This window comes from Spermophilus citellus (assembly GCF_964194105.1).
Source record: "Spermophilus citellus genome assembly, chromosome: 18".
Classification (NCBI taxonomy): Eukaryota; Metazoa; Chordata; class Mammalia; order Rodentia; family Sciuridae; genus Spermophilus; species Spermophilus citellus.
The window spans coordinates 20,045,066-20,072,189 of record NC_138200.1 but is presented as its reverse complement, the minus strand read 5'-3'; the positions used below and the strand labels follow the sequence as shown (position 1 = coordinate 20,072,189).

Below are 27,124 nucleotides of genomic sequence, written 5' to 3'. Positions count from 1 at the left end.
GTTATTTGGTGGAGTTTCAGTTTGGGATGAGTGGGTAATCCCAGCAGCTCAGGAGGCTGAGGCAGGAGGATCTCGAGTTCAAAGCCAGCCTTAGCAAAAGCAAGGCCCTGAGCAACTCAGTGAGATCCTGTCTCTAAATAAAATACAAAGTAGGGCTGGGATGTGGCTCAGTGGTTGAGTGTCCCCGAGTTCGATCTTGATACTCCCCCCAATCACCACCACCAAAAAAAAAAAAAAAAGTTCTAGAGATGGTAGTGCCGGCTGCCCAACAGTGTAAATGAATTTGATGCCACTGACCTGTATACTTAAAAACCATGAAAGCAGAGCTGGGGTTGTAGCTCAGTGGTAGAGCACTTGCCTAGCATGTGTGTGGCTCTGGGTTTGATCCTTAGGACCACATAAAAATAAAACAAAGGTTAAAAAAAAAGTTGTCTTAAAAAACGATAAACTTTATGTTCTGTATACTTTTGCAACAATTAAAACTCCGAACACGGATTACCTCCATGAGTTACCGGGTTAGGGAGTTGAGTATCCTCCCTCTTCCTGGAGTCCTCATTCCAAAGACACCGCTAAAGTTCACTGGGCCACGGAGGCCAATCCCAGCATCCTCCCAGCGGAGAAAGGGCCTAGTGCCTGGGAGGTGACACCATCCCCCATCCCATTCCCCCATCTCCAACTTGGTTCTCAGCCTCCAAGTTTAATTTGTCCAGTGGCTGGGGGGGGGGGGGGCTTCCGCGAGTGTCTTCGACTTTGTCCTCCCACTGTCACCCCAAGCCATTTTAAGTGTACAACTTTTTTTTTTTTAAGCACATTTAAGAACTGTGCAGCCATGGCCACAATGCAGTTCCGGTACATTTCCATCATTCCACTTTGCCATTCTGAGCCCCTGGTTCCTCGTCTATAAATGGTGATACGATGAGCCTAGCACTTTAAAGGTCCCCAACAAATTCCACCCATAATTATTCTCCTTGTTGAAGACATAGATCTAGATTAGTTTCTTTTTCCAAATCGCAGTCCAGTTTTTTTCCCAGCGGGCATCCACGCATTTACAGCCGTGGAATGCGGGCAGGGAGGTTGGGTCCCCAGGCTCCGCGGGGGATTTCAGTCTAAGGTCCCTCCCCGCCGTACCGCTATCCCGCCACCCGCCCAAGCCCAGCAGCCAGCGATCGGGGAATCGGGCCTCTCCCGGGCGCCCTGAGTGCTCGGGGCTGGATTGGTGATGCCTGGGCGCTGAGGGCGCCTGCGCAGTAGTGAGCGTCGTGATCGCGCCCAGGGGCTGCGGAGATCCCTCTGAGTGGGCTCGAGGTCGCTCCGAGTGGGCCCGAGAGCGCGGCGGCTGCTCGACCCCCGTCGGCCGCAGCATGGCGGACGAGGAGCTGGAGACGCTGAGGAAGCAGAGGCTGGCCGAGCTGCAGGCGAAGCACGGGGTGAGCGTGCGGGCGCCGCCCTCGCCTGGGGTGGAGCGCACGGCCCCCGGCTGAGCGCTCGGGCGTTAGCCTCCCGGACCGGGGACCTGTCCGCTGCCCCCGCGGGGTCGTAGTCTACCCCGGGGCCGCCGAGGCCCCTTCCCAGTCGCGGGGTCCCGGGCGGGCGCCGAGCACGTGCGCGGTGGTTCTGGATGGGGGTCTGGCAGCCCCCGAGGGGGTTCGCTGGGCCGGACGTCCGCCCGGGGAAAAACCTGCGCCTCGCCCCTCCCTCAGCCTCGGCTTTCAGGGCTGGCCACCGTCCACTGCCGTGCCCGCCGATCGGAGCCCAGTTTTTCTAGAATTGAGTTGTTGTACCCCGAGTGGCCTCGCATTGCGTTGAGGGCCCGCTGTGTTTCGGGCGCGGGGACCGGCGAACTCCAGCCCCGACGGAGCGGGACAGCCGACTGGTCAGGTCCGGGAGCCGGGGCTGGAGGAGCGGGTTAGGGATGGAGCGAGGTGGTTGGCATCATCAGTGCCCCTAATTCGGAGGCACGTTTTAGGAAGCGTAGTGTAGGAAACCGGAGTTGTCTGTGTTCTCAAACGTTCTATGAGTTGTGACTTCAGAAGTTCATGGAGACTATCTCGCTGACTTCTCTGAGCCCAGGTTTTAATTATTAGAAAAGCTGTCTCTAGTATGTATCAGAAAGAAAGCAGAATGGGTTCTGTCTTTACCCCTTTGTGAAATTACACTCAATGAAAAATTATTTTTTTTTTCAGGATCCTAGCGATGCAGCACAACAAGAAGCAAAACACAGGTATGATGGGCTGGACATCTGAACTTCATGTGAGGTGGTTTTACCAAATGAACCAAACCCCCACCCCACCCCGAAATGTTTACAGGTGTATAAGCCTTGAACCTTGTCCTGGCCGAGTGATTTTTGCCATGAATTGTCATCGAGGAATCTTTATTATTTGTTAATTAAATACACATTTAATACCTTGTATTGCAATTACTGTTTATCTGCTAAACTGTGACTGCCTTAACACAGCATAAAAGAACTACTTCACTGGTGTGTTGTGACAGTTGAACACTTCAATAAATATTATCTGTTTAAAAAATAAATAAAAAATAAATATCACCCATTATACTAGTCTCATTTTTATACCAGCAGAAGGCAGAGCACCTCACCGGCCAAGTTAATCAAATGAATATTTGATTGCCCCATCATACTGCCTATTTTTTTTTTCTTTTGGGGTAAAAAAAAAGTAATAAAATTTACTATTGCAGCTATTCTTGTTTTTAAGTATACTATTCGGTAGTGGTCACTGTATTCACATTGTTGTACAATAGCTCTAGAAGTTTTTCATCTCATATAACTTTAAACAGTTGAACAACTCCTGATTTCTTCCCCCCCTGTCCTCATGCTACCTTTTAAACTCCCTTTGTCATTTGCTTTGGGTCAGGCACTGTATTGGGTTTTTAGAGGTAGGCAAGAAAGTGAGGGTTTAGAAAAAGGCAGATGATAAACACTGAGTGATATGAAGGAAGTAAAACTATTCAAATTTTGTTGGTTCTGAGAGGTACCTTTTTTTCACATTTTAACATTTGAAATTGGAATGCATTATAATTGATTGCTCTTGTCCTGGATTCTTCCACAGAGTATTTACTTTTACTTCTGCCATTTCTTGGGTTCATTTGAAATCTGAGATCTTTTAAAATTTTGTTTGAGGTTCTTTTCTCCCTCTTGCCTGGTAGTGTGAAGTCAGACAGAAACCCTGTAAAACTAAAGCTTGCAGTTCAAATTTTCAGAGGAACTTTTATTTTTTCCTTCCTCCACTTTGGGTCAGATACATGAAGAATTCCTTGCTGTTGCATGGCAGGCTTATTTCTTGTGTATCTTTTATAGAGCATATTGCTTTTATTTCCTTAATATTTTTATTACTTATTGATGGACCTTTGTTTATTTACATGCGGGGCTGAGGATTGAACCCAGTGCTTCACACATGCTAGGCAAGTGCTCTACCACTGAGCCACAACCCCAGCCCATGCATGTTGCTTTTTGACACCAGCTTTGAGTGGGGGTCTCTTAAGAGACCCATAAACTAGAGTACCTTTTTTAAAAAAAACTCTTAAAAATACATAAAACTATGGTGCTTCTTACAATGGGTGACATTTTAGATTGAGTGAAATATAACTTAATAGCAGATTTTAAGTACTCAGGAATTGTAAGGCCTAGGGAAGTAATCTTTAAACTGTATTCCTTAATCTCTAGGGCTCCTAGGTTGAAATGAATAGTGGGCACAACAAGCCCCAGCTCTCTAATGCAGCCAGAGTACACCCTTCAGGTTCCCTGAAGGGCTTCACTTGAGGAAAAAAAAAATTAATTTACTACATTAAAGTTTGAAACCATTGCCCTACGAATATGAACTAGTTCCTCTTTGAGTATATAGAAAGAAGCAAGAGTAGTTGCAGAGTTATAATCTTACTACCCTTCTCCACTCAAAAATAGAACCGAGATCCCTGAGCAACTGTATTTGGTTTTAGCTCGGCCATGGTTACCTGTGTCTCTCTAATATGTCCTCCCTGGGCCTGAGCTTATCTCTAATATGTCCTTCCTGTCCCTGGAAACGGCACAGATTAATCAGTTAATTGGTGATTCTCATTGCCTGAAATCCCACTAAGTTTCAAGCACCTGTCACACAATAGGTACTTAAAATTTCGGTAAACGTGGTTGAACTGAAACTCCTCTCTAATTATGAAAATATTTAAGTTTCCTGAAAACATGGTAGGGTTACAACCATATAACAAAGCTGGCTATTTGAAGGCAGAAACACCACAGCACAGTCTGTGTATCACAAGTGTCTATCGTAAGAAACATCTTTACTTTTTATGTATGTTCTGTAGGTATGCTGACAGCCGAGTTCTAATTTTGCTTGACCTATGTTTTTATTGTAGGGAAGCAGAAATGAGAAACAGTATCTTGGCCCAAGTTCTGGATCAGTCAGCCCGGGCCAGGTGTAAGCATCTTCCATTTCCTTTAAGATATTTCCATAAAATTGGCTTGATTGGGGAGATACATATACAGTTATTGCTCTCTAGAGTAAATGTTTGTTTTACCTAAAAATACTTGAGATAACATTATTTGTAAGAAGTGTGAAATTTATAAACCTAGAGAAAATTTCCTTGAATTGTTGAATTGTTAAAACTGCCAGCTCACTTCTCTTCTTAGCAAGAAAATCTTTTCCAAGTGTCTTTTCAGTAAAATTGGTAGAAAACAACTCTAAAATAGAAACAATCAAATTGTTGCCTGTTTGACATGGGTGATGGGGACTTAAGGATTGGTGATAGTCCTGGTTTTATTGTATATGCAGTTTTTTATAATAAAACAAAAAAAATACATAGAAAGAAAAAAATTAGCCAATCAGAAGGAACTATCGTTCTGTATCTTCTGTGTTGTAAATGTAAGCTCAATTTGAGTTCAGAAAGGACAGATAGCTGTAGATGATCACCACCATTTTTTATGCATAGTAATAAATAAATTACTTTTCAGAAGGCAGTCATTTTAAGAAACAAAGACAGTATGGGGCTTAAAATCTGAGAACCCATGTTTAATCTTGGCTGTACAACTGTGATTGACATGCGTGAACTCTGGCTTTAAGAGGAGTAGCCATTGTGTGCCCTACCTACTTCTCTGATTTGGAGACAATACACACTCGTGAGCTGCTTTGGAAACGTCAATGCGTAGTTTTAAGGTATAATATAAATATGAGTACATTTAGTTTTGATGTCTTTTTGTATGTTTTTTCTTTACAGTAAGTAATTTAGCCCTTGTAAAGCCTGAAAAAACTAAAGCAGTAGAAAATTATCTTATACAGTTGGCAAGATATGGACAACTCAGCGGGAAGGTGAGCTTGGCCTACCTTGAGGGAACTTTACCCACTCTTACCTGCTTTATCAAAACATGGCTTCCCCACGTCAATTTACTGTTCATCCAGTTATAACATTTGTGGGATTTTGTTTTTTTCTCCTGTGAAGAATTTTTTAAAGGATAAAACAGTCATCAGTTCTAAAAGATAATTACCTTTCTCGAAATGCTATGCTTTCTCCTTTCCTGACATTGCTGTGGAACCTTGCTGATGTCTGTGTGACCCAATGACTTAGGGTTAGCTAGCTTAACTTAAGTTATTTCCTGCACTGGAAACAAGGCTTGTCAATAATACCAATTAAAATACTACCTGTTTAGGTAGAAGTTAGGTTTTGTTTGCAAATGAGGAGAGATTTTAAGCCTTTGATTATCATTTGTGTTGCTGAAAGGCCTTGAGGTGTGGGGATCATCTGGCAAGCCTAGACTTCTTTCAAGTTCCACCTGCTGCTTTCTTAGCCCTTTACACTAAGAACAACTAAGAAAACCTTCCCTCGGGCTAGGGTTGTGGCTCAGTGGTAGAGCTCTTGGCGCCTAGCATGTGAGAAAGACAACCTGTTGATCTTTTTGAGGGTGGTGTTTCCTCCAAGGTTGTGTTTAAGCTTCTCATGGGCAGAGGTAGAATGTCTTTCCCCTGACAACACAGTGGTGTATTTTTCATTGTCGACTAGTGATGATAAAGATGTTCTTATAAATATGTTTGTTTTGAACTTTTCTGAAGAAAAGTTTGGTGCATATTATCTATTCTATTATCTATCTGTTTGGTGAATATTATCTATTCTCCCACTGAGGAATATAGCAAAGCCAATTTAGTTGGAACTTAAACCAGTAGTTCTAACCCCCTAACTCACTCCTTTCCTCTTTCCTCTCTCTCTCTCTCTCTTTTTTCCCCCCCTGATTATCCTAGGTATCAGAACAAGGCTTAATAGAAATTCTTGAAAAAGTAAGCCAACAAACAGAAAAGAAAACAACAGTTAAAGTAAGTTTCTGCAAATGAAAAGGTTGAAACATTAAATATTAAGGGTTGAATATACAACTGCCATATCAAAACATCTTTCAGTATTTAGACAGTTTTATAACATGGAAATATTGTGGGGTGACCAGCACACCCTATCAGGGTACGTTCCTGCTCAGTCTGAAATAATTATAAAGAAATAAAGGCAGAGCCAGAAATTAGATAAAAAAGGGGGGGGGGCCGATAGGCCTTCCAGTCCTAATAAGAGCTGGAACTGAACAACTGAAACAGGAGGATACTCTTTATTTAAGGAGGAGGACATCAAAGGCAGGGATAAGGTTTCAGCTGGAGGAGTCTTGGTGCTCGCTTCTCAGTGTGGCAGGGGGCTTGCAGTAAACAGGTTGATTGGCATTTTGGCAAGCCACACCCATCTCCTAGAGGCTGTGTGACTCCAGTGGGTCATCCCATCTCTTATCCTATACTGAACTTGTGATGAAGCTAAGTGGTCGTCCCATCTCTGATGCTGTACTGAACTTGTGACAGAGCTAGGTAGGACGCCACATGAACCAGGCGTTCTCAAATCAGCAGGATTGTTGCTGGGAGTTCCTGATACCAGGCTTTCCAGCCTAATGGCTTCAACATCGTCTTAGTTCACACATAGTTCATAGATGGCTTCTCACATGGAAGTTCTGGAAGAAACTTTATTTATTGAGGTTTTAATGTTTAAGGTTCCTGTTGCCCTCTTTGCTCATGAAGTTGTTTTAAAGACATAGGACTGTGACTCATTTGCCTGTCGTGCATGAGACCCTGGGTTCTGTCCCCAACACCACAAAAAAAAAAAAAAAATAGACACACACACAGTCCTGAGTGGGTAGAAATTTTTCTTCTCAGAAAGTCTGAGTTATGCTTTATTAAATATGTTATGACATTCATTTAATTTTCCCCCTAGTTCAACAGAAGAAAAGTAATGGACTCTGATGAAGATGATGATTATTGAGCTAAAATGTTTAGAGACTGGACCTTAATAAAACAATTCTAGTACAGAAGTTAAGATCTGATTAATTGTTTACTTTGTTTATTGTCTATATGCCTTTAAAAAATAAACTTGTTATTCAAAATAAAGCAAGTTGTGGTAAGTTATTTCAGTATCTGCCAAGTGACCAGAAGATCTGCATTTTGAATGTATTTCCCTTCCTACCAAAAGCATTTGAGTACTTAGCAGCATGAATGTAGGAGAAATACAAGTTGTTCCAGCATATTTCAATAGGAAGAAAACACCAACCACAGCAGCCAAAAACACTAGGAAATAAAACCCATGGACAGTGACTTGAGTATGACTAATATTTCTGCAGGTAGTACTTCCATTTAATGCAAGAAAATCCCTGGCTTTGATTTCTTTTGTAATATGCTTTTCAAAGGCCTTGAGATTAAATTATGTAACATTCATCACTCCCATCCAAAACAGCTGGAGTGATACTTCCATTGATTACAATTAGCCACAATAACTGGGACAAACTGGTAATAATACTTCAACAGTAAAAATGTTTGTAAGACAAATGACTTTAAAAAAAAAAAAATTTTTAAGTTGTCAATGGGTCTTTATTTATTTATTTATATGCAGTGTACTGAGAATTGAACCCTATGCTTCACACATGCTAGGCAAGCACTGTACCACTGAGCTACGACCCAGCTCCAAGATAAATGACTTTAATGATTAAAATCTAGTTTGAGTTGAGCAGTTACATTTTGGTAGAAATGTTTTTGAGTTTTTTACTAATGAAGCTGCAGATGATTTTAAGGCAAATGTCATCTCATACTGAGCTTTACTTGCACTAGGTTATGAAAATCTTCTCTCGGGCTGGGGTTGTGGCTCAGTGGTAGAGTGCTTGCCTAGCATGTGTGAGGCACTGGGTTCAATTCTTAGCACCACATATTAAAAAAAAATAGATAAAGGTCCATTAATAACAAAAATATTTTTTTAAAAAAGAAAACCTTCTCTCATACATTTAAATCATAAACTTAATAACTAAGCTCTTTGGTGTAATCTTTTAAACGCCTTAGTTATATGAAACTAAGCCCAGGAGTGAATTCACAACACTTAATGAGATGAATAGGATTGGTAGCAGTGGGAAATGTGGTTTACAGTCCAAGTTGGCTTTAAACACAGCATACTGCTCATGTTTAAACTACATTTGAGATTTTACAATATTTGAAATTTGTAACCATAATAAACAAAGTCATCATAGGGGTTGGTGGTGTGGCTCGATGGTAGAGGGCATCCAGGAGGTCCTGAGTTTGAGCCCCAGCACCACAAAAGAAAGTGTTGGAATAAGTGTCTAATTTCAGAATAAATGAGTTATAACCATTAAGAAAATTAAATTTTTAATTTTTTTTAAGGAATAGAATTGTAGTCAAAATCTGTTCTGGGATTTTGGGAGAACCCATTTATAGATTTTGCTTTAGACCTCATTGACATAAAAATGTAAAAAGCAGGGGCTGGGGTTGTAGCTCATGATAGAGTGCTTGCTTCGCATATGTGAGGCACTGGGTTCAGTCTTCACCACCATATAAATAAAGGCATTGTGTCCATCTACAACTAAAAAAATAAGAAAAAAATGCTAACAGCACATTATATAATTCTTAGCAAGTTTTGTTACATTTTGTTCAGAATAACCTGTGTCCTAATTCTAACTACGATGTGAATGTGTTTAAAGATTGTCAGATGTTCCTTTCAAAGACACTTGAGAATGGAAAGCGATTGTGTATACAAGGATAGAAGTTATTGAAGGCACAAAGGGTGGAGAATACTGCTAAGAAGTGAGGAGTGGTTATTCTAAACTTTTAAATAAGTCAGTGAGCTGGCAATCCTTTGTACTCAAAACTTACACAGAAAGAGAAATTAAGGCATTACTTATTTGTGAACTGTAAAATTATTTTTTCTTTCAAGCTAGGAAACAAGTGGAAAAACAGAGGTATAATGAGCTAGTCAATTGAGATGGCTCCTACTACTAATTACTTTACTGCAATAGCTCAAAAGGAAACTCCCCAAAGGCCGACGGTTTCATTCAGGACTTTTTCTCCAGATGAAGGGCACACCAAACTTGAAACAGCCAATTCAGGTGCCACTGCCAATTTGACCTTGATCCTCAGATCTCAAGCAAATCAGACCCTTGTTTCTCTGAACCTGTTTCCTGGCTTGCCAACTCTATTCAGTGAGACAGAATTAAATGATTATGCACCAGGAGACGCCCATATGGTGGGCAGCGCAGCGGCTCAAATGGGGCCTGGCCTAGGCTGTCCAGTGGCTGTTTGCCAGCGCCAGCACGGGGGTGAGGCGCCCATGTTGAAGAGATTATGGCATCTGAAACTCACAATGTTAAAAAATGGAACGTTTGTAATATTGAGGATCATTCCATTGATCATCCTAGAAAACAGATCTAAAAATTCACTAATAAGAATATGAAGGAGGTTAAGAAATCTCCAGAAGAGTTGGCTGTTTACATAAATACAACAGTTGGACAAGCTGTGAAGTCCGGATAAATTTTGAAAGGATCCATCACCAAAAAAAAAAAAAAGTTCAATATCTTTATCCAAATCCTTATTACAGAAAAAAATAGTCCCCTATAAGTGAGGGCTGTGAACTGGCTTGTGCAGGCCACCTGCATGAAAAATTATAGCCATGATAGTTGAAGATATTTGGTTAACTCCACAGTGATTCTGGTTCTTCACAAAGAATCCATCATCTAAATACGGTGGTGTTTTTTCCTGAGGTTTCTCAGGATCTTGAAACAATAGCCTAAGTTTGGTTCAGCAGGAATTTGAGATTGAGTGTAGCTTTAACTTTCTGGAGAAGTGTAAGTGAACTTGTAGCTTATTTGGGGAGGATAGAAGATCTTGGAGTTGAGGTAGATTGCCTGCCTGTATGAAGAAAAACAATAGATCTCACTTGGCTGCTGTGTAGACTTGTTGCCTCTTGTAAAGTCATTACTTAAAAGCAAATTTGAAGAATATGTGATAGTTAGTTTAAACTGGCTTCAAGCTGTAATAAAAAGGTGGTCAGAACTATCACTCAAAAAATTATAAATGATGGAAATATTCAGGATTTTAAAACAATTAAGTGGCCTGTAGGAACAAGAAAACCATCTTACTTTGGTTCCAGGATACAGTGGTATTATAGCTAAGGATGTAGATGTTTATTTATTATAGTTGAATTGAGAGATTTTGTCTACTAAAGAGCATTTGGTTACTCAAAACATCTTGAACTATATGATTTCCAAAAATTGATCTGAGAACTGGGAAGTGTGGAAGAAATTAAAACCATTTTTTTTCTTTTAAAAAGCCACATAATAAAACCACTAATGAAAACCTTGAAACAATCTACTTCACATTGAAGTGGAAAAGTATCCAAAACGAACAGCTTCAACTTCAATGAGATGAAAGTGCACTACAAAGATTGTTTGCCTTTGCTGCATTTGGGCTTTATGTGGTTATCTGGTAACATTGTTTAAGAACTACTGGGTCCTAATGCAGTCCTCCATGAGAATATAATTTATACTATGTGAAAAAATAAGACAGGACTTATTACTAGGAACTACAAAGACTAATTATCATTAATTTTTTATTGTTTTATAAAAACCACTTGTATGTGTGCAGCTAGTAATGTTGAATAGACTTTCAAAGTTTAAAACATCATATAAATAACGTTAAAAGTTTTTGTCCATACTGAGATACTGTGTATACAAATGCCTTAATTATTAATAAGCCAATGTGTTATGATACCAATATCTGTTTTTAAAAACATTAAAAACCTGCCAGGCATGGTGGTACATGCCTGCAATCCCAGCCACTTGGGAGGCTGAGGCAGGATAATCACAAATTTAAGGCCAGCCTCAGCAACTTAGGGGAGGCCATGTCTCAAAACAAATAATAAAAAGGGCTGGAGATATAGCTCAGTGATTAAGTACCCCTGGATTCAATCCCAGTGCCAAAAAAAAAAAAACTTAAAAATTAAAACCAACCATGATTCATTCTGGCATAATAAAATCATTCATGTAGAATGTGGTTGAAACATTTTCCATACTATTTTTAAAACTTGAAAATGTTGTTAGAAGTCCTGATTTTTTTGTCAGAATTTCACATCATGTACATATGTGTTATCTCTATAAAGAAAAAGGTGAGTATACGTTTGTATGAATGTTTAACTGGAAAGGTCCATAGAGTTAGCTAATTTATATTCACTTTTTTTTTAATTTTTTAATATTTATTTTTCAGTTTTTGGCAGACACAACATCTTTGCTGGTATGTGGTGCTGAGGATCGAACCCGGGCCGCACGCATGCCAGGCGAGCGCGCTACCGCTTGAGCCACATCCCCAGCCCTTATATTCACTTTTTATTGTATGCAGATTTATTTTTATTTTAATGTTTTTTAATATTTTTATTTTAAATATTTTTATTTCTGTATCATTAAACTTCCTTCATTTGAGGAAATTCACTTAATATTTCTTTAAAAATGGTTATACATCAAAGCATTTTCAAAATTATACTGCACCATCCATAAAATTAGTTACTAGCACATGTACATGTATGCATATTGAGAATGCCTATGCCAGTAAATTATATGACATAGTTTCTTAATTAGTATGATAAAAGACCACAGCAATTTAAGTTAATAATGTTCTTTTGGTTAAAAAAGGAAAGAGAAGAAAAACTAATAAACTGGTAAAGCAACAGTGTTCATTTGTGTTTGTACTAGAAAGCTGTATTGTATTTATTATTTTGATTTTAAAAGAAAACATTTTTGTGGTCCCTCAGCACTGCACCTACAGCATTAAGTCAGCCCTGGTCAGGTAGGTGGATAATGATCTGATCTGATTGGTCAAATTAAGTGTTTCAGTCACATCTAAAACTGACAAAATATACATCCATCCAAGGGGGACCATTTTTCCACACACAAAGCATATGTTTATTAGAGGGGCTGAGAAACAAATCTCCATCACACAACATTAAAAAAGCATACCACGGGACTGGGGATATGGCTTGGTACAGAACTTGCCTAGTATGCATGAGGCCCTGGGTTCAATCCCCAGTATTGGGAAAAAAAATACCATGACACGTTCAAGAATCATAAAGTTTACTGTTTCTCTTCCATCATTTGGCACATATCCAAGGCACATTAGAAAATTAGAAATCATAAATTACTTTGTAGAAAAATAACCCCTCCCTTCTATACACACAAGAATTTCCAAGAACATGCACAAAACCATTTCCCTATTACAAAGTTATTTGAAAATGTACTCAGGACAAACCCATGTTTATAAGCTGTAGACCAATAACATAAAAAAATAACAGTATAATCTATAGAAATTTATAAAAATCAATAAATTCTAACGTAAAATAACTTTGACCTGGTTTGTGCTGTAAGTTCTGAATCTGAATCAAAAGACTAAGATGTGCCAAATCTACTCTCTAATAACCATCCATCAGGTGTGACATTTAAGGGAGGTTTTTAACGGAAAGGGATGTTTCTAGAAACACTGCTACAGGTATATATGTGCAGTGACCAATTATCTGTACTTTGTTGGAAGAAAAATTATATCCAACTTTTTCTATATAGTGCAGAACAGGTCTGATATGTCCTTTTTACTAAAATGAACATCAAAATGGCATTTAGGCATATTTTGGTTCAAGTGTTGCTTTGCAAAGGAACATTTTGCATGGTCTATTTCTTCATTCCAATATGACATTTCTGCATGGCCTCCACAGTAACTTACTGTGACCTAAATCGATTCTCTTTAGATTATCCTGGAGTGTGGGTAGGGAGGATATTTTAGCTTATGGCTTGCTGATTTATACACATCACAGAGGTTTAGCACCTTTCCATGGAATATCAGAATCTGACAGTGAAACCTCTACCTATAACCAGGAAATCCTTAGAAACATACATCCCAATTAAGGAGCTGGACCCTACTGAAATTTTTGTCCATTTTCTTTCAAGTGTATTCATTAGCTTTGAAGAGGAGAGAGATGGTGGTAAATTTTTTGTTGCACTTATTCCCTCAGCCACAGAAAAGCTTTCAGGGACTTTCTGCTGAACAGTCTTTCAAGCCAGTTGTTTGAAAGTATACTCAGTCCTAGGCTGTATTCATGCTCAGCATCATCTTATCGCATACTCACTTCTTGGCAGCAAACTTAACAATGACTTATTACTGTTAAGACTGGGAAACGCCAGCCCCTTGGGGCAGGGATAGGTTGTCGGCAGTCTCTGGGCCCTTGGGAACAACTGGGTCTTCAACAGTGTGCCTGCGGAGCATTCTCCTGTTTCCAGGAGCAGTTTGCTTCTGTCTAGGCCTCTCCTCAGGCCAGTCATTCTTTCCTTCATTAGCAGTCTGCGATCTGCTCTGGTCTGGCAGGTTATTCTGTTTCCGTGTGATTCCTTGCCTTTCAGGCTAAAGAAAATGTACAATTCAGTTTATGTCTGCACTGTATTATAAACCACATGACCGCACTGCACCTACTGCATTAAGTCAGCCCTGGTCAGGTAGGTGGATAATGATCTGATCTGATTAGTCAAATTAAGTATTTCAGTCACATCTAAAACTGACAAAATATACATCCATCTACCCCTGTAGGCTACTGTGGGACAATGTGCTTAGTACTCCTCAAGCATATTTTCAATTCTAACATCCCTGTGATGCCAGTGTATCACGTGCTCACTACCTATACAGTGTAACTACAGAAAGCACCCAGAGAAAGTGCTTTACACGTATGCACACTTTGTAACTCTAAGTATATATACCTCAGTCCCACTCCACAGCTGAGGAAACAGAACTAGCAGTTAAGCCATCTAACCAAGTCCCGCAAGGGAGAAGCTAGCACTTGATCGAACTCAGGCAGATTTCAGTTAGTGGGTTTCCCACTAAGGAACAAATCTATTAGCAAAGCTACAGAAAATTAAGTGTGAAATAAAAATTAGTTATGTTAATAGAAATCACTTTAATATTCTTGGGCTGGGGTTGTGGCTCAGTGGTAGAGCACTCGCCTAGCACATGTGAGACACTGTGTTCGATCCTCAGCACCACATAAATAAATAAAAGATATTGTGTCCATCTACAACTAAAAAAAAAAAAATTAAAAAAGAAATCACTTTAATATTCTAAAGAAATGATTTAAAACTTACATATTTGCTCCAACAAGCCTATGCTATCAATTCTCAACAATAAGAAAAGTCATATTTCTAAGAATCATAGGTAATTTGTTCAAAGTTAATTAAAGCTGTTCATATGTTGCTTCTGTTCTAAATACATTTGGGGGTCAAGGTACAAAAATCAACTTGATTTTTTTTTTTTTTTTTTTTTTTTTTTTTTTGAGCACAGATTGGGCTGTCTCTCCCTCTGGAGAGAGTAAGCATTCTCCCTTGAGTGTGTATTCTTGCTTTACCAGGCATCTCACTCTTGGGATTAACCCCCTTTCCTACTTAAATGTGTATCTATTTTCCTAAATAATCAACTGTCTATGCCTTAGGAAAAAATAGCACAGATTGTAAAGCAGGCTTCATTTTATGACAAACTTTTTAAATGGTGCAGGGGAGAGAACTACTGTACACACTGAAACTGCAGCTTCCCAGGCTTACTACTGCTTCCCACCTTTCACCACTCTCCTTTCTCTGCTCAGAAATGTATTTTAAAATTTATCAATGAAGTCCATACTCTTGACTGTCCCACTAAAGTACTGCAGTCTTAATTGCTGTTAACTCTTACAATGAAGACTACCATTAAATGAAGATGACTATCATGGAGAAATGTGTTTCCTGTGGACCACTTTTGAAAAAGTCAGGTTTTTAAAAGTAGGAATATATTGGGGCTGGGGTTGTGGCTCAGCAGTAGAGCGCTCACATACCACATGTGAGGCCCTGGGTTCAATCCTCAGCACCACATAAAAATAAATAAAGATATTGTGTCCAACTAAAAAATAAATATTAAAAAAGTAGGATTATAAGCCAGTGTTTAATAACTCACCTCATTCAAAGAACCTTCAATAAAATTAGGGACACTTCTATCTCTTGCCATAATCTCCCTAGAAGTCTTCCCCCTGAAACCCAAAATATAAAATAAATATTTGGAATAGTGGTGTGAAACACTCTGGCCACAAGATGGCAGCATTGGAAGACATTATTACTGAGAATTCATCCACAGGTAATTAAAGCTGTTCATATGTTGCTTCTGTTCTAAATATATTTGGAAGCCAAGGTACAGAAATCAACTTGATTTTTATACTCACCTAAACTGACCACCTGAGTGAACAAAGTAAAACTGTCTTGTAAAAGGTTCATCTGGTAGATCGTACATTTTTGAGTTCCCTGTAGGTAAAAGAATAAATAACTGAAAACTTAAAAAATAGTTATATTAAAATTACAGCACAGACTCAAACTTTCTAATTTCTTAGTTTAACAAAATTTAGAAAATTAAGCATTGACTTTGCTTAACTATAGTAGCAAATACCTATTTATTACTATGGGAACCTTTGTAAAACAAGGATAAATCCTTCATACACTGATACTCCCCCATTAAAATCAATTATGCTGAGGTAGCCTCAGAATTATCCAGATATGTACATGGTGGTGCATGCCTGTAATCCCAGCAGCTCAGGAGGTTGAGGTAGGAGGATTGCAAGTTCAAAGCCAGCCTCAGCAAAAGCGAGGTGCTAAGCAATTCAGTAAGACCCTGTCTCTAAATAAACATACAAAATAGGGCTGGGGATTTGGCTCAGTCTTCAAGTGCCCCCTGAGTTCAATCCCCAGTACCCACCCCCCCCAAAAACAAAAAAAGAATTATCCAGATATGTAAGTGGAGTTATTTACATTATTGCACTACAAATACATGGACTTCTTAAAGATAATAGAACAAGGACCCCTTTAAACTTTTAACAAAGGAGAAAATATTTCCACAGCTATTTGGTAACTGCTATTCTAATTACCATCAACCTCCATATACCTGTACTTTTATAAAAGTTGGGGGCAGGGATGAAGTTCAGTGGTATAGCGGTCCTGGGGCTTCAGCCCCAGCATTGGGGGGGGGGGGGTGGAGACAAAAAGATGCATTCACTCTGGAAGTCTAGGAAATGCACCAGAGAACATGTGGCTTTGGAATATGAGGCATAACAATCTACAAGAGGTTACTCCTCCCCAGGGGGTAAGTTGAGGCCTAAATCTTCAGGTAATGAGGTAATGCTGGGAATGTCTGATTTCCTCAGGAAACATAATCAACCAGAAAACTAGTATTTAAAAAAAAAAACAAAAACAAAACTTACCCTCATTTGAGAAATTCAAATGTAACATACATTTCTGTGTATCCCTCTCAGTCATAACTATGACATTTTACATTTACAATTAAATGAAAACCATCCACTACCCATGAATTTGCAAATAAACCTAAGTTGAGAGCTATAGAAAGAAAGTAAGCACTTACATTTTTTCCTGATCTTAACGGTCACATACTCCTTGTGATCTATTTCGGCAACATCTTCTAATGAGGCAACACAACTTGGTACTACTTGAAGTAACTCCATTATTTTCGAATTCTACAATTTCAAGGGAAAGGTAACAGTAACTTTAATTCTTCATTAGCATATTATTGATCTGTTGGTATAGCTGTGACTGTACCAAAAGAAACCTGAAAAACAACTACAAACAAAACTCTGAGGCCATAAAACCTAGTGGCAAGAGCAGCCTGTGTGCTGGGGGTTAGCTCAGCGGTAGAGTACTCACACAGCAAACACAAAAGAAAAAGGAAAAAAGAAAAAGAAAAACCTGTATCTGGAACCTGACTGCCCTCTACCAGTTACCATGGGCTGGGTGTTTAACCACTCCATGCAACTGGGTGGCAATAATAGGCTCCATTATTGTGTGGTCAGGGAAGGTTATCAAGGGGCCACCACGCAATAAGGACTCAATAAAACCGTCACCATCATTGTCCTTAGACTAAGTACTGAAGTTTAAAATACTTCAGTTCCCTTAGGAAATATCAAGCTCACAGATACACGCAGAAACACTGCTTCATCAGCCAGCTGGGCATCCCTCAACCAGTCGGCTGACACCTAAAATTGTTCCCCACAGGCCCACCCCTTGCCAGCCATACACATCTCCTTAAACCACACTTCATCTCCAGATGAAGACAACATCAAAGCTAAAGGAAAGTCACCAAAAACTCAAATGAATATAATAAACCTATGATTAGGCTGGATTTTGGTAACTTTAACATCTCGCTGGGGTCATTTAATAGCCTACTAGCTGTCCATTCCCACGCTGACTAGAAAATCAGACGAAGATTCACCATGAAGACATGAGCTGGAAAGAGCTCCCTTCTCCCAGGAGGAAAGGACTTTTCCTCACCAATTTCCCACAGCACTGGAGAGGGTGGGGACCTGTGGGGACTCCCCTCACAGAACTCCACAGGTTTAGTTTTGTTCTGTAGAACTGGGGATTGAACCCAGGGCCTTGCACATGCTAGGCAAGCACTATGCCACTGAGCTACATCCCCTCAGTCCTTTTATTTATGTATGTATGTGGGGTTTTTTTAAACTTTTTATTTTTTTTTAATATTTATTTTTCAGTTTTTGGTGGACACAACATCTTCATTTTTTTTTTTATGTGGTGCTGAGGATCGAACCCAGCGCCCCGCGCATGCCAGGCGAGCGCCCTACTGCTTGAGCCACATCCCCAGCCCCTGTACGTATGTGTTTTGAGACAGGGTCTCGCTAGGTTGCCCAGGATGGACTTGAACTTGGCATCCTCCTCCCTCCCAGTAGTGGAGAATACAGGCAAGTAGTTTTAAATCCACAAACAAAACTAGCTTTCTCAATCATGCTGCAAGGATGGTGAATCCAGAATGGTGTCTGAACTTGCTATTTCCCTTTGGTACTTGATCGCCCATTAAGTATGTCATATCAGGGTGCTAAATGGGGTACCTCAACACAGACCTTTGGAAGCTACCCCTGAAAGAATGATTCCTGGCTCCCTGAGCCTGCCACCTTTAACCAGGTGTCAAGAACCAGTTATCTAGCCACACAGGTGGACTTGGCCCGGGACCCAAGGATCAGATCTGGGAGAAATCCACAGAGGGCTGTGTGGGAGCCTGAACTCCTAGCTCCAATGCTGTCTGCACTCACCTGCTCAGCACAGTCTATGGCCGTGCACTGCCTCTTGTTCAAGATGTGAACCGATGCTCCATGAAGCAGAAGTAGCTCCACCACGAAGACATGCTTTTCTATCACAGCCTCATGCAGAGCTGTATTGCCCTTATTGTTAGTAGTGTTAATGGAAGCCCCGTGCTAGAAGGAGAAACAGCACAATATTAGGAATGCTAAAAAATCTTCAAGGCAGAATCTACAGGGTAGGCACATGGGTATACACTATAAAAGTCTTTCAACGTCTATGTCTGATATTTTTCTTAAAATGTTGGGGATAAAAGTAACGGTAAGAGGGGCTGGGCTGTGGCTCAGGGGTAGCGAACTTGCCTGGCATGTGTGAGGCACTGGGTTCAATTTTCAGCACCACATATAAATAAATAAAATAAAAGTCTATCAACAACTAAAAAAATATTTTAAAAAAGTAACACTAAGAAAGGACTTATGAACAAAGGTATTTATTGCAGCACTTATCACTATAGCTGGGAAAAAAAAACAGATTAAATTTAAACAAATAAGAAACATTAAAGAAAACACTAGGGTAAATCCAAACTTACTTGACGATTAAAAATAGTGTTGTTATTGGTTTTGTTTTTTGGGTTTTTTGTTTTGTTTTGTTTTTTGTTTTTGGTTCCAGGGATTGAACCTAGGGATGTTTAACTACTGAGCCGCATCCCCAGCCCTTTTTATGTTTTATTTTGAGACAGGGTCTCACAAGTTACTTAGGACTTCACTAAGTTGCTAAGGCTGGCTTTGAACTTGTGATCCTCCTGCCTTGGCCTCCCAAGCCAAGGGAGTACCTGGCTTAATCAACAATCATTCTACATTAAATTAAAGAGAAAACAACACTGATCTAAAACTACACTCATTTTTTAAAAGTCCACCAAAGTGGATTATGAACAAGGTGGGGTTTTTCCTGCCTCTGTGACCCAGAAGGCCACTGGGCTCACACTTCAGGGTAACAACTCAACTTACCCATGGTAGGTGAGGTCAGGCCTACACCGCCAGCAAAAGCAGAACCCAGGTCCTAAGCACTGCCTCCCTGACACAGCACCAGCTCCCTTCCACACAGAACCACTGTGGAAATGTGGTGCAGAGCTCCTCTTCTGGAGGCCTATGACTAACAGGTGGACCAGCTCAGAGAATGGGGAAAAGGCCTGCTGGAGCTGGGAGGGGCCTTACCTGTAGCAACAGTGCTGCGACTTCATGATGGCCACTGGAGCAGGCATAAATGAGGGGTGTGTTTCCACTTATATCCTTTTTATTGGGTTTCACATTAGAATCTAATAGATACTTCACCACCTAGTTCAGAGAAGAAAAAAATTCAACCTCAGTTAAAACGTGCAAAAAGAAATCTCTAATTTGAAACTGATTTCTCTCTGCTTACTGAGAAGGCTCTTGAGACATATGTCTGACCCCAGAGAAAGCAGACCAGCTGGAGGCAGGGAAGTACCATCTGCTGAGGGTCTGCTCTGGGCCAGGCACTGCACTGAGCACTACTGTTCTGGTTTAATCTTTACATCTACCCTATGGAGAGGTGGAACTATGACTCAGATATTACAGATTAGGAAGCTGATGCTGAAAGCACACTGCTGAGTGTTCAGGATAGAGATGAAGACCTGAGACACGGTCCTTGTCTTTAAAGAGTTTACAGTGGAACTGATAAAGGAAAAAGAAAAAATATACACATAGATAATTTCTATAAGAAAAATAGTAATTTAAAAACACAAACTGTTCCAAAATTCTCTCTTGAACCCCCTCCTACAGGGCCACGACTGTACTTCATAAAGTAAGAAACTGTTTGGCACAGACCTATAGGTGGAGAGATGATCAAGACCCAAGTGTAGGAGACAACTCTTGCTGGGATCAGAATCAGAATGACAGCTCTGGGTCATACAGATGTAAATGGCAATGGGCAGAGGTCTGGCTCCACTCCCAGGGAGCACCAGAGTTCTGTGTTCTGCTGCCAAGTGCTCCTGCCCTGTGTACTTCAGAATTTCAGGGTGGGAGGAAAGAAATGCAAATGTCCTCTGGGCTAGACCTCAAGACCTTTCCCCTCTGCACATTTCCCCCAAGTAAGTTCCTGCTACCAAAGCTAGCACCTGCTACAATGCCCAAAAGACAAAGCCCAGACCTGAAAGTGGCCCTTCTGGCAGGCCAGGTGGAGGGGGACGGCTTGGTCTGCATTTCTGGCACCTGCGTTGGCACCATGCTTCAACAGGAGGGGGATGAGGTCCACTCGACCATGCAGGGCAGCAACATGCAGTGGGGAAGAGCCATCCAGGTTAGTCACATTCACGCCAAGCCCATTGGTAGGAATCCTTGCCAGCTTCTAGTAAATGCAGAAGACGGAAACAGAAACAGAAACATCATCAGTACTTAAGAAATTGGGCTGAAGGAATGATTATCACTTGTCCCTGACACACACAGCTCCTATGCAAAATTTGGGATCACAGTGGCATCTGGAATCACAATGCCCACAAGTGAATTCTTATTACTTTAGAAAGTAATAAGACCACAAGAATAACCTCTATTTTTAGTAAAGCAAAGCCCCTAAAATGATATCCCTTTATGCCAGTCAAATGGTGCTAGGATAACTGGATACCCATATATGGAAATGCTGCACATCAACCCTACCTTACTGCAAGCACAAAAATTAAAAAGGCATCATAGTCAGACACGTAAAAGCTACAACTATAAAGTTTCTTAAAGAGAGCAAAGAAAAAATTCTTTGCAACAATGGCATAGAAAAAGATTTCTTAGATACGATACACACAAAAAAAATTAAAGTTAGATTAAACTGGACTTAACAAAAACTTTAAATGTTTGCTCTTTGAAAGATATGATTAAGATGAAAAGGCAAACTGCGGAATGGGAGAAAATGTGTGCAATACATATACCTCACAGGACTTAGGTCAACCAGAATTAATCATTTTAAAAAATTAAGTATTTTACAACAGAAGACAATTCAACTTAAAAAAGTTAGGCAAAAGGTTTGAACAGACCTAAAATAAAAGAAGATAGGTAAATCAATGGTCAGTGAGAACATGAAAAGATGTTTAACATCACCAGTTACTGGGAAAATGCACATCAGACTCAGGAACGACAAACCGAAAGGTGGGGAAACAGACTACAGTCTCCAGGGGATCAGGGGAAGGAGGCCGGCTACAGTGGGGCAGGAGAGTATTTGGGGGTGGAAGATATTCTTTTTTTTTTTTTTTTTTTTAATTATTTTATTGTTGGTTGTTCAAAACATTACATAGTTCTTATTATACCATATTTCACAGATTGATTCAAGTGGGTTATGAACTCCCATTTTTACCCCGTATACAGATTGCTGTGTCACATCAGTTACATTTCCATTGATTTACAAATTGCCTTTCTAGTGGCTGATGTATTCTGCTGTCTATCCCATTCTCCACTGTCCCCTCACCCCTCCCCTCCCCTCCCCTCCCCTACTCTCTCTCCATCCCCTCTACTATAAATCGTTTCTTCCACTTATATAATTTTTCTCCTACTCCTCCTTTCCTCTTATATGTAATTGTGTATAACCCTGAGGCTCACCTTCCAGTTCAACAAAAGAAACAAAGGAAGATATTCTATATCTTAATTGTGGTGGGTTTGTTTAACCTCATGGAACTGCTCGTTACTTATCTCCATTCTCCACCTTCATTTTTATCATGAATCCTCCATATTACTGCTAGTGGTTTTTAAATCAATCATGCTGATAAAAGATCAATCAAAAGGGGGGCAAAAACTGCTGTCTAGACCATACCACTAAAAACAAACATTAGGTTGTAAATTAGCATTATTGTTATTAGTATTATTATTATTGGTACCACAGATTGAACCCAGGGGCACTAAGCCACATCCCCAGCCCTTTTTATATTTTATTTAGATATAGGGTCTCTGTAAGTTGCTTAGGGACTTGCTAAGTTGCTGAGGCTGGCTTTGAGCTTGTGATCCTCCTGTGCCACTGTGTCATGAACATGCACTACCACACCCAGCCTGTGTATTAAAGGCTGAATTTTATTATATGTAAATTATTCCTAAAAAATAAAAAACAAATCCAGGGATGGGGGCACATGCCTATATTTTGGGACCAGCCTGGGCAACATATTAAGATCCCTGTCTCAAAAATAAATAATTTTTTTAAAAAAATGAAGAAGAAAACACATGCACATAAAATGAAATACCCTAACATATTTAAAAAATATATATGTGTGTGGAAGCACATTCCTCACACCATCAGTAAGCCACAGCACTGCTGCTACAGGTAAGGAAGGGCCCCATCCCACCCTGCTGGCTGACACACCTACACTTGTCAGCAATGGCACCCTTACCAGAATGGCTAAAGTTAAAAGGTCAATATACCAAGTGTTGACAAGGATGTGGAGAGACTAGAACTGAGACTGAGGAAGGAGGTTCACTGGATCCTATCAATCCAATACCAACCTGGACAACATAGTGAGATTCAATCTCTATAATAAACAAATATACAAGTATCACGAGTGAAAGAACACAGACACAAAAGAGTGATTCAGGTTGAGCATCCTTAATCTGAAAGTTTGATTAGGTTTACTCAACCTTTAAAGTCTATGCAAATATTCCAAAATTCAGAAAACTCTTGAAGTCTGAAAAACTTCTGGTCCCAAGCATTTCAGATATGGGATGTCCAACCTGTACCTTACTGTTGACCACAGAAAATTCTAGAAAATGCAAACTAATCTCTTAATGATGGAAAATAGATGGATGTTGCCTGGGACAGAGGAGTAGGGCAGCAGGGAAGGACTGTGAGGTGGCAGGAGGCAACGCCAGGGGGGACAGACACCAGGTGATGGAATGGTCTCCCAGCGCAGCAGGCCTGTGACAACTCAGCAAGCTGAATATTTACAAGGGTATGCTTTATTGTATCTAAGTTACAGCTCAGAGAAGAATTAAAAAAGAAAAAGAAAAAAAAAAAACAAATCTGACACACACCAATGGGCTAGAAGAGGATGATGGTTGGGGGAGGGATGTTGATTTAATTCAGACATGAAGCAATTTCGTGCCGTGTCTTTTGAGAGATTACAAAAAGAAAAGAGGATGAAAAGAAGATGAGGGGTTTCAAAACAGCAAGGAGTATAAGACTTTATCCAATAAATTCTAGTGGTATTTTAATGTGGATTTTGATTTCTTACTACAACTTATGTGAACCGTAAGGAGGGGAAGCACACAGGAGCAGGAAAGTGACAGACACACAGCAGCAGGATGCAGGAAGTGACCTGGACCACTCAGACTCAGACTTGCCAGGGCTTCAGCTTCGTGCATCCATCAGATCCTCGGAAACATCATCTGCCTTTTTAATCCCCAGGTTTTCCTCAACAGCCCACCTAGGGAAACTGGGTTTTGTACAGTACACATCCAGCAACGTGAAAACAGATCTAATTTATATTTTACCCATGTCTATCTTACCCTGCAGCTAAAAAAGCTGTATGTGGATGATAAAAGGTAGTCACTTTCAATATTCTTAAGATAGAGTAACCCATCAGAAGCTTTTTTCAGTACTATCTTGCAATATAAAGGATAACACTAATCTGTTCTGTAAAGGCAAATTAATTTTCTTAGTATGGGACATTTATGTTTAGGTAGCTTCAACATGAGCACATACTGTGTACATGATACCGTTCATGACTGCTCAAAATAAAAGGATTTGCATGCTAAACATCACAGAATGTTGATGAAAGAAGGTACTGGAAGAAATGGATCATGTTCATTGAAGACTCTGCATTGTAAAGATATTATTTCTCCCCAAACCAATTCATAGGTTTCATGTAATTCCTATCAAAACCCCAGCAAGTGTTTTTTTTTTTCCATAGACATTGACAAGCTTATTTAAAAATGAACCTGGGAAAGCACAGGCCCTGGAATAGCTATAACAATCCTAGCTAAGCAAGTCCTAGGTAGGAGGAATCACTCCACCCAATACTCAGGCTTTCTACAGAGCAACAGAAATCAAGACAATGCAGGAGTGGGAGAGGGGCACAGAACAGAACAGAACACCAAATCCAGAAGTAGACCCACACCATACGTAGTCAGCTGAGGTGCAGAAGCAGGTTAATGGAAGAGGGGTAGCCTTTCCAGCAAATGGTGCCAGAGCAAGTCAACCCGGCAAAACAACAAGTAAACAAAATCTCCAATCTAACCTCAATCATTGCATGAAAATTAACTCACACTGGGTCCAGGAATTAACTATAAAATGTAAAATTATAACTTAAAAAAGAAAAAAAGTCTTTGAAATCTAAGGTTAAGTAAAGAGATCTCAGACTTAACACCCAAAGCATAATCCAGAAAAGGAAAACTTGACAAACTGAGCTTCTAAATTAAAAATTTTGCTCTGCTAGAGGCCATGTGAACATTTTTCAGATTAAAATGCTGACTGAGGGGCTGGGGTGTGGCTCAGTGGTAGAACACTTGCTTAGCATGTGTGAGGCCCTGGGCTCAATCCTCAGCACCACATATAAATAAATAAAATAAAGATATTATGTCCATCTACAACTAAAAAAAAAAAAAAATCCAAAAAATACTGACTGAAAATATTTGCAGACCATATATCCGACAAAGAGCAAGTATCTAGAAGATATAAATAACTCTCAAAACTCAAAAAAAAAACATTTAAAAATGTGCAAAAGTAATGAACAGACATTTCACTGAAGTACGTGAAAAGATGCTCAAAAAGGCACACGGAAGATGTTCGACATCATCATCCACCAGGGAAACGCATATTAAACCATGATGAGGGAGAACTACACTCCTGTCAGAATGGCTAAAATAAAAATGGTGACAACTCCAAATTCTGGTGAGGATGTGGTGAACTTGAACACAAGTGGTGGGAAAGTGTGATGGTAAAGCCACTCTGGAGAAGTCTATCAGTTCCTTGTGAAACTAACCATGGATTTACCATACATGCCATATGCTTGGCAATTGCGCTCTTGGCAATTGCGCTCTTCTCCTAGAGAAATGGAAACATCCTCACAAAAGCCTGTTGGGATCATGTTGAGTGAGCCAAGCCAATCCTCAAAGCTTAGGTACCTTGTGATTACCTCTGCGTGATCTTTCTTCCTTCACTTCCCTTTCCCCTTTGCTCCTCTCCCTTTCTCTCTTCCCCATGAGGTCTAGCTATATTGCCTAGGATGGTCTCAAACTCCTGGGTTCAATGGACCCTCCTGCCTCAGGCTCCGGAGCTGCTGGGAGGACACATTGCCAGGGGTTAGGAATAGTAGGGATGGGGTGGTAAGGAGAGGGATAACGAAAGGCCAGCAAGAGTGATTCTTCTTGTGGTGAGAAAACTGTTCTCAGCTTGAATGTGTTGGAGGACAGACAAACCTGCAGGTGATAAAACCTCACAGAACTAAATACATGCACACAGACGGGCAAAGTGAAACTGGAGAAACCTCAATTAAGAGCAATAGATTCCATCAGTGTCAATATGCTGGCTGAGGTTTTATTTTTTACTGTAGTTTTGCAAGATGCTACCACTGGGTACTGGAGTTGTGGCTCAGTGGTAGAGCACTTGCCTAGCACGCATGAGGCACTGGGTTTGACCCTCGCACCACATAAAAATAAGTGAAGGTATTGTGTAAAAAAAATAAATAAGTTGTTACCACTGGGGGAAACTGGGCAAAGGGTAGAGGAAACTCTCTGTACTTGGAGGCTGGTCCCCTCCAAGTACAAACCAACATGAGCAAAGGCAGCAAAGAAACAACTCATAGCCTCCCCAGGGAGCTCCAGTGCAGACAGAGACCCTCGGGCATGTCTGTTCATGACTGCCACGCGGCTTAGGGGCCAGCAAGCACCAGAAACACTGAGCACGTGGGTGCCGCCCTGCTGACTCACCTGCCCATTCAGGAAGCAGGCCGCCCAAGCCGGGTCCTGCACAGGGTTAGTTTCTCTCCACTCTCAGCAAATTAACCCCCACCCCCACCCTCACATATCTCAGGAGGTGCCTTTTAATAGCTACTCAGTAATTATCTGGCTAGGAAGCAGAGAACTCTCCTAAGGGAAGAGAGAAGAATATGCCAGTCCCCCTCCCCCAACAGAGGCAAAGCCAAACCTTCTGAGCAGGAGCACATTTGGGGCACTGACACAAGGGATGACAGAATTCATGATCTGCTGCACCAATAGTATCATCCACCTCATCCAGGTCCTCTTCTGTCCACTCCAAAAGGTAACGCACCTGGTGTTGGGAGAAAGAGGAACTAGAAGTTATCCTTGGCGCCTGTGCAAGCTATGTATCTCACAGGCACATCACACACGCTGAACTGTTCCCAAGACAGGGCCTACACTTCCTTCCTCAGCCACCAAATTAATTTATAAATGGCTTCTTCTCCCTAATGCAGACTCCCTGTGTCACCTGTGCTCAGGCTGTTCCACCTCCTTCCAACGAGGGTGGGGGACCTTTCACAGCTCATGATAAAGTCTTTCTTCTCTCTTTGAGGGACAGACTGGTGCTGCATTGGGGTGAGGGATTTCAAACCTGCACTGAGTAAGTGCATCCTCCTGTGCTAGCTATGTGCTTTCAACAACCCATGAGGCAGCTCCAGAGTCCTCCCTTCAAATCTGACAAAACTCAGGCCAAAAAGGTTAATAACACATTCCCCAGAGCCCAAGACTAGAGAGT

General features: G+C 40.6%; 2 protein-coding genes and 1 pseudogene across 8 annotated transcripts in view; 2 read left to right on the top strand and 1 right to left on the bottom strand.

The window, feature by feature from the left end:
* The first annotated feature begins 1,233 nt into the window (after positions 1 to 1,233).
* Positions 1,234 to 7,406, top strand: PDCD5 (programmed cell death 5). The gene is made up of 6 exons (XM_081274936.1): positions 1,234 to 1,427; positions 2,184 to 2,221; positions 4,363 to 4,424; positions 5,221 to 5,312; positions 6,237 to 6,308; positions 7,234 to 7,406. The coding sequence occupies exons 1-6, from the start codon at positions 1,362 to 1,364 to the stop codon at positions 7,279 to 7,281; spliced, it is 378 nt and encodes a 125-aa protein (XP_081131062.1). The 5' UTR covers positions 1,234 to 1,361; the 3' UTR covers positions 7,282 to 7,406.
* A 2,232-nt stretch (positions 7,407 to 9,638) lies between these two features.
* LOC308637821 (KATNB1-like protein 1) lies at positions 9,639 to 10,606 on the top strand (annotated as a pseudogene). The gene has a single exon. The product of its transcript is annotated as a KATNB1-like protein 1 (transcript).
* Positions 10,607 to 12,227: 1,621 nt separating this feature from the next.
* ANKRD27 (ankyrin repeat domain 27) overlaps positions 12,228 to 27,124 on the bottom strand; it is a 53,190-nt gene continuing 38,293 nt past the window's right edge. For 3 of the 6 annotated variants that reach the window (XM_081274605.1, XM_081274603.1, XM_081274604.1), the window contains 8 exons: positions 26,558 to 26,680; positions 20,600 to 20,797; positions 19,648 to 19,767; positions 18,448 to 18,609; positions 16,749 to 16,860; positions 15,562 to 15,640; positions 15,300 to 15,372; positions 12,229 to 13,730 (listed from right to left, as the gene is read on the bottom strand). In XM_081274605.1, coding sequence (XP_081130731.1) covers positions 13,494 to 13,730; positions 15,300 to 15,372; positions 15,562 to 15,640; positions 16,749 to 16,860; positions 18,448 to 18,609; positions 19,648 to 19,767; positions 20,600 to 20,797; positions 26,558 to 26,680 — 1,104 coding nt within the window. In that variant the 3' untranslated portion in view covers positions 12,229 to 13,493. Of the gene's footprint in view, positions 13,731 to 15,299; positions 15,373 to 15,561; positions 15,641 to 16,748; positions 16,861 to 18,447; positions 18,610 to 19,647; positions 19,768 to 20,599; positions 20,798 to 26,557; positions 26,681 to 27,124 lie in introns of all 6 variants that reach the window. The other 3 variants (XM_081274600.1, XM_081274601.1, XM_081274602.1) reach the window with 3 other exon arrangements.

Excerpts from the sequence above, each read along its gene's own strand:
- PDCD5 (XM_081274936.1), top strand. The coding sequence starts at position 1,362 with ATGGCGGACGAGGAGCTGGAGACGCTGAGGAAGCAGAGGCTGGCCGAG. Across the intron at positions 2,222-4,362 it reads CAACAAGAAGCAAAACACAG|GGAAGCAGAAATGAGAAACA; the intron begins GTATGATGGGCT and ends TTTTTATTGTAG. Across the intron at positions 4,425-5,220 it reads TCAGTCAGCCCGGGCCAGGT|TAAGTAATTTAGCCCTTGTA; the intron begins GTAAGCATCTTC and ends TTTTCTTTACAG.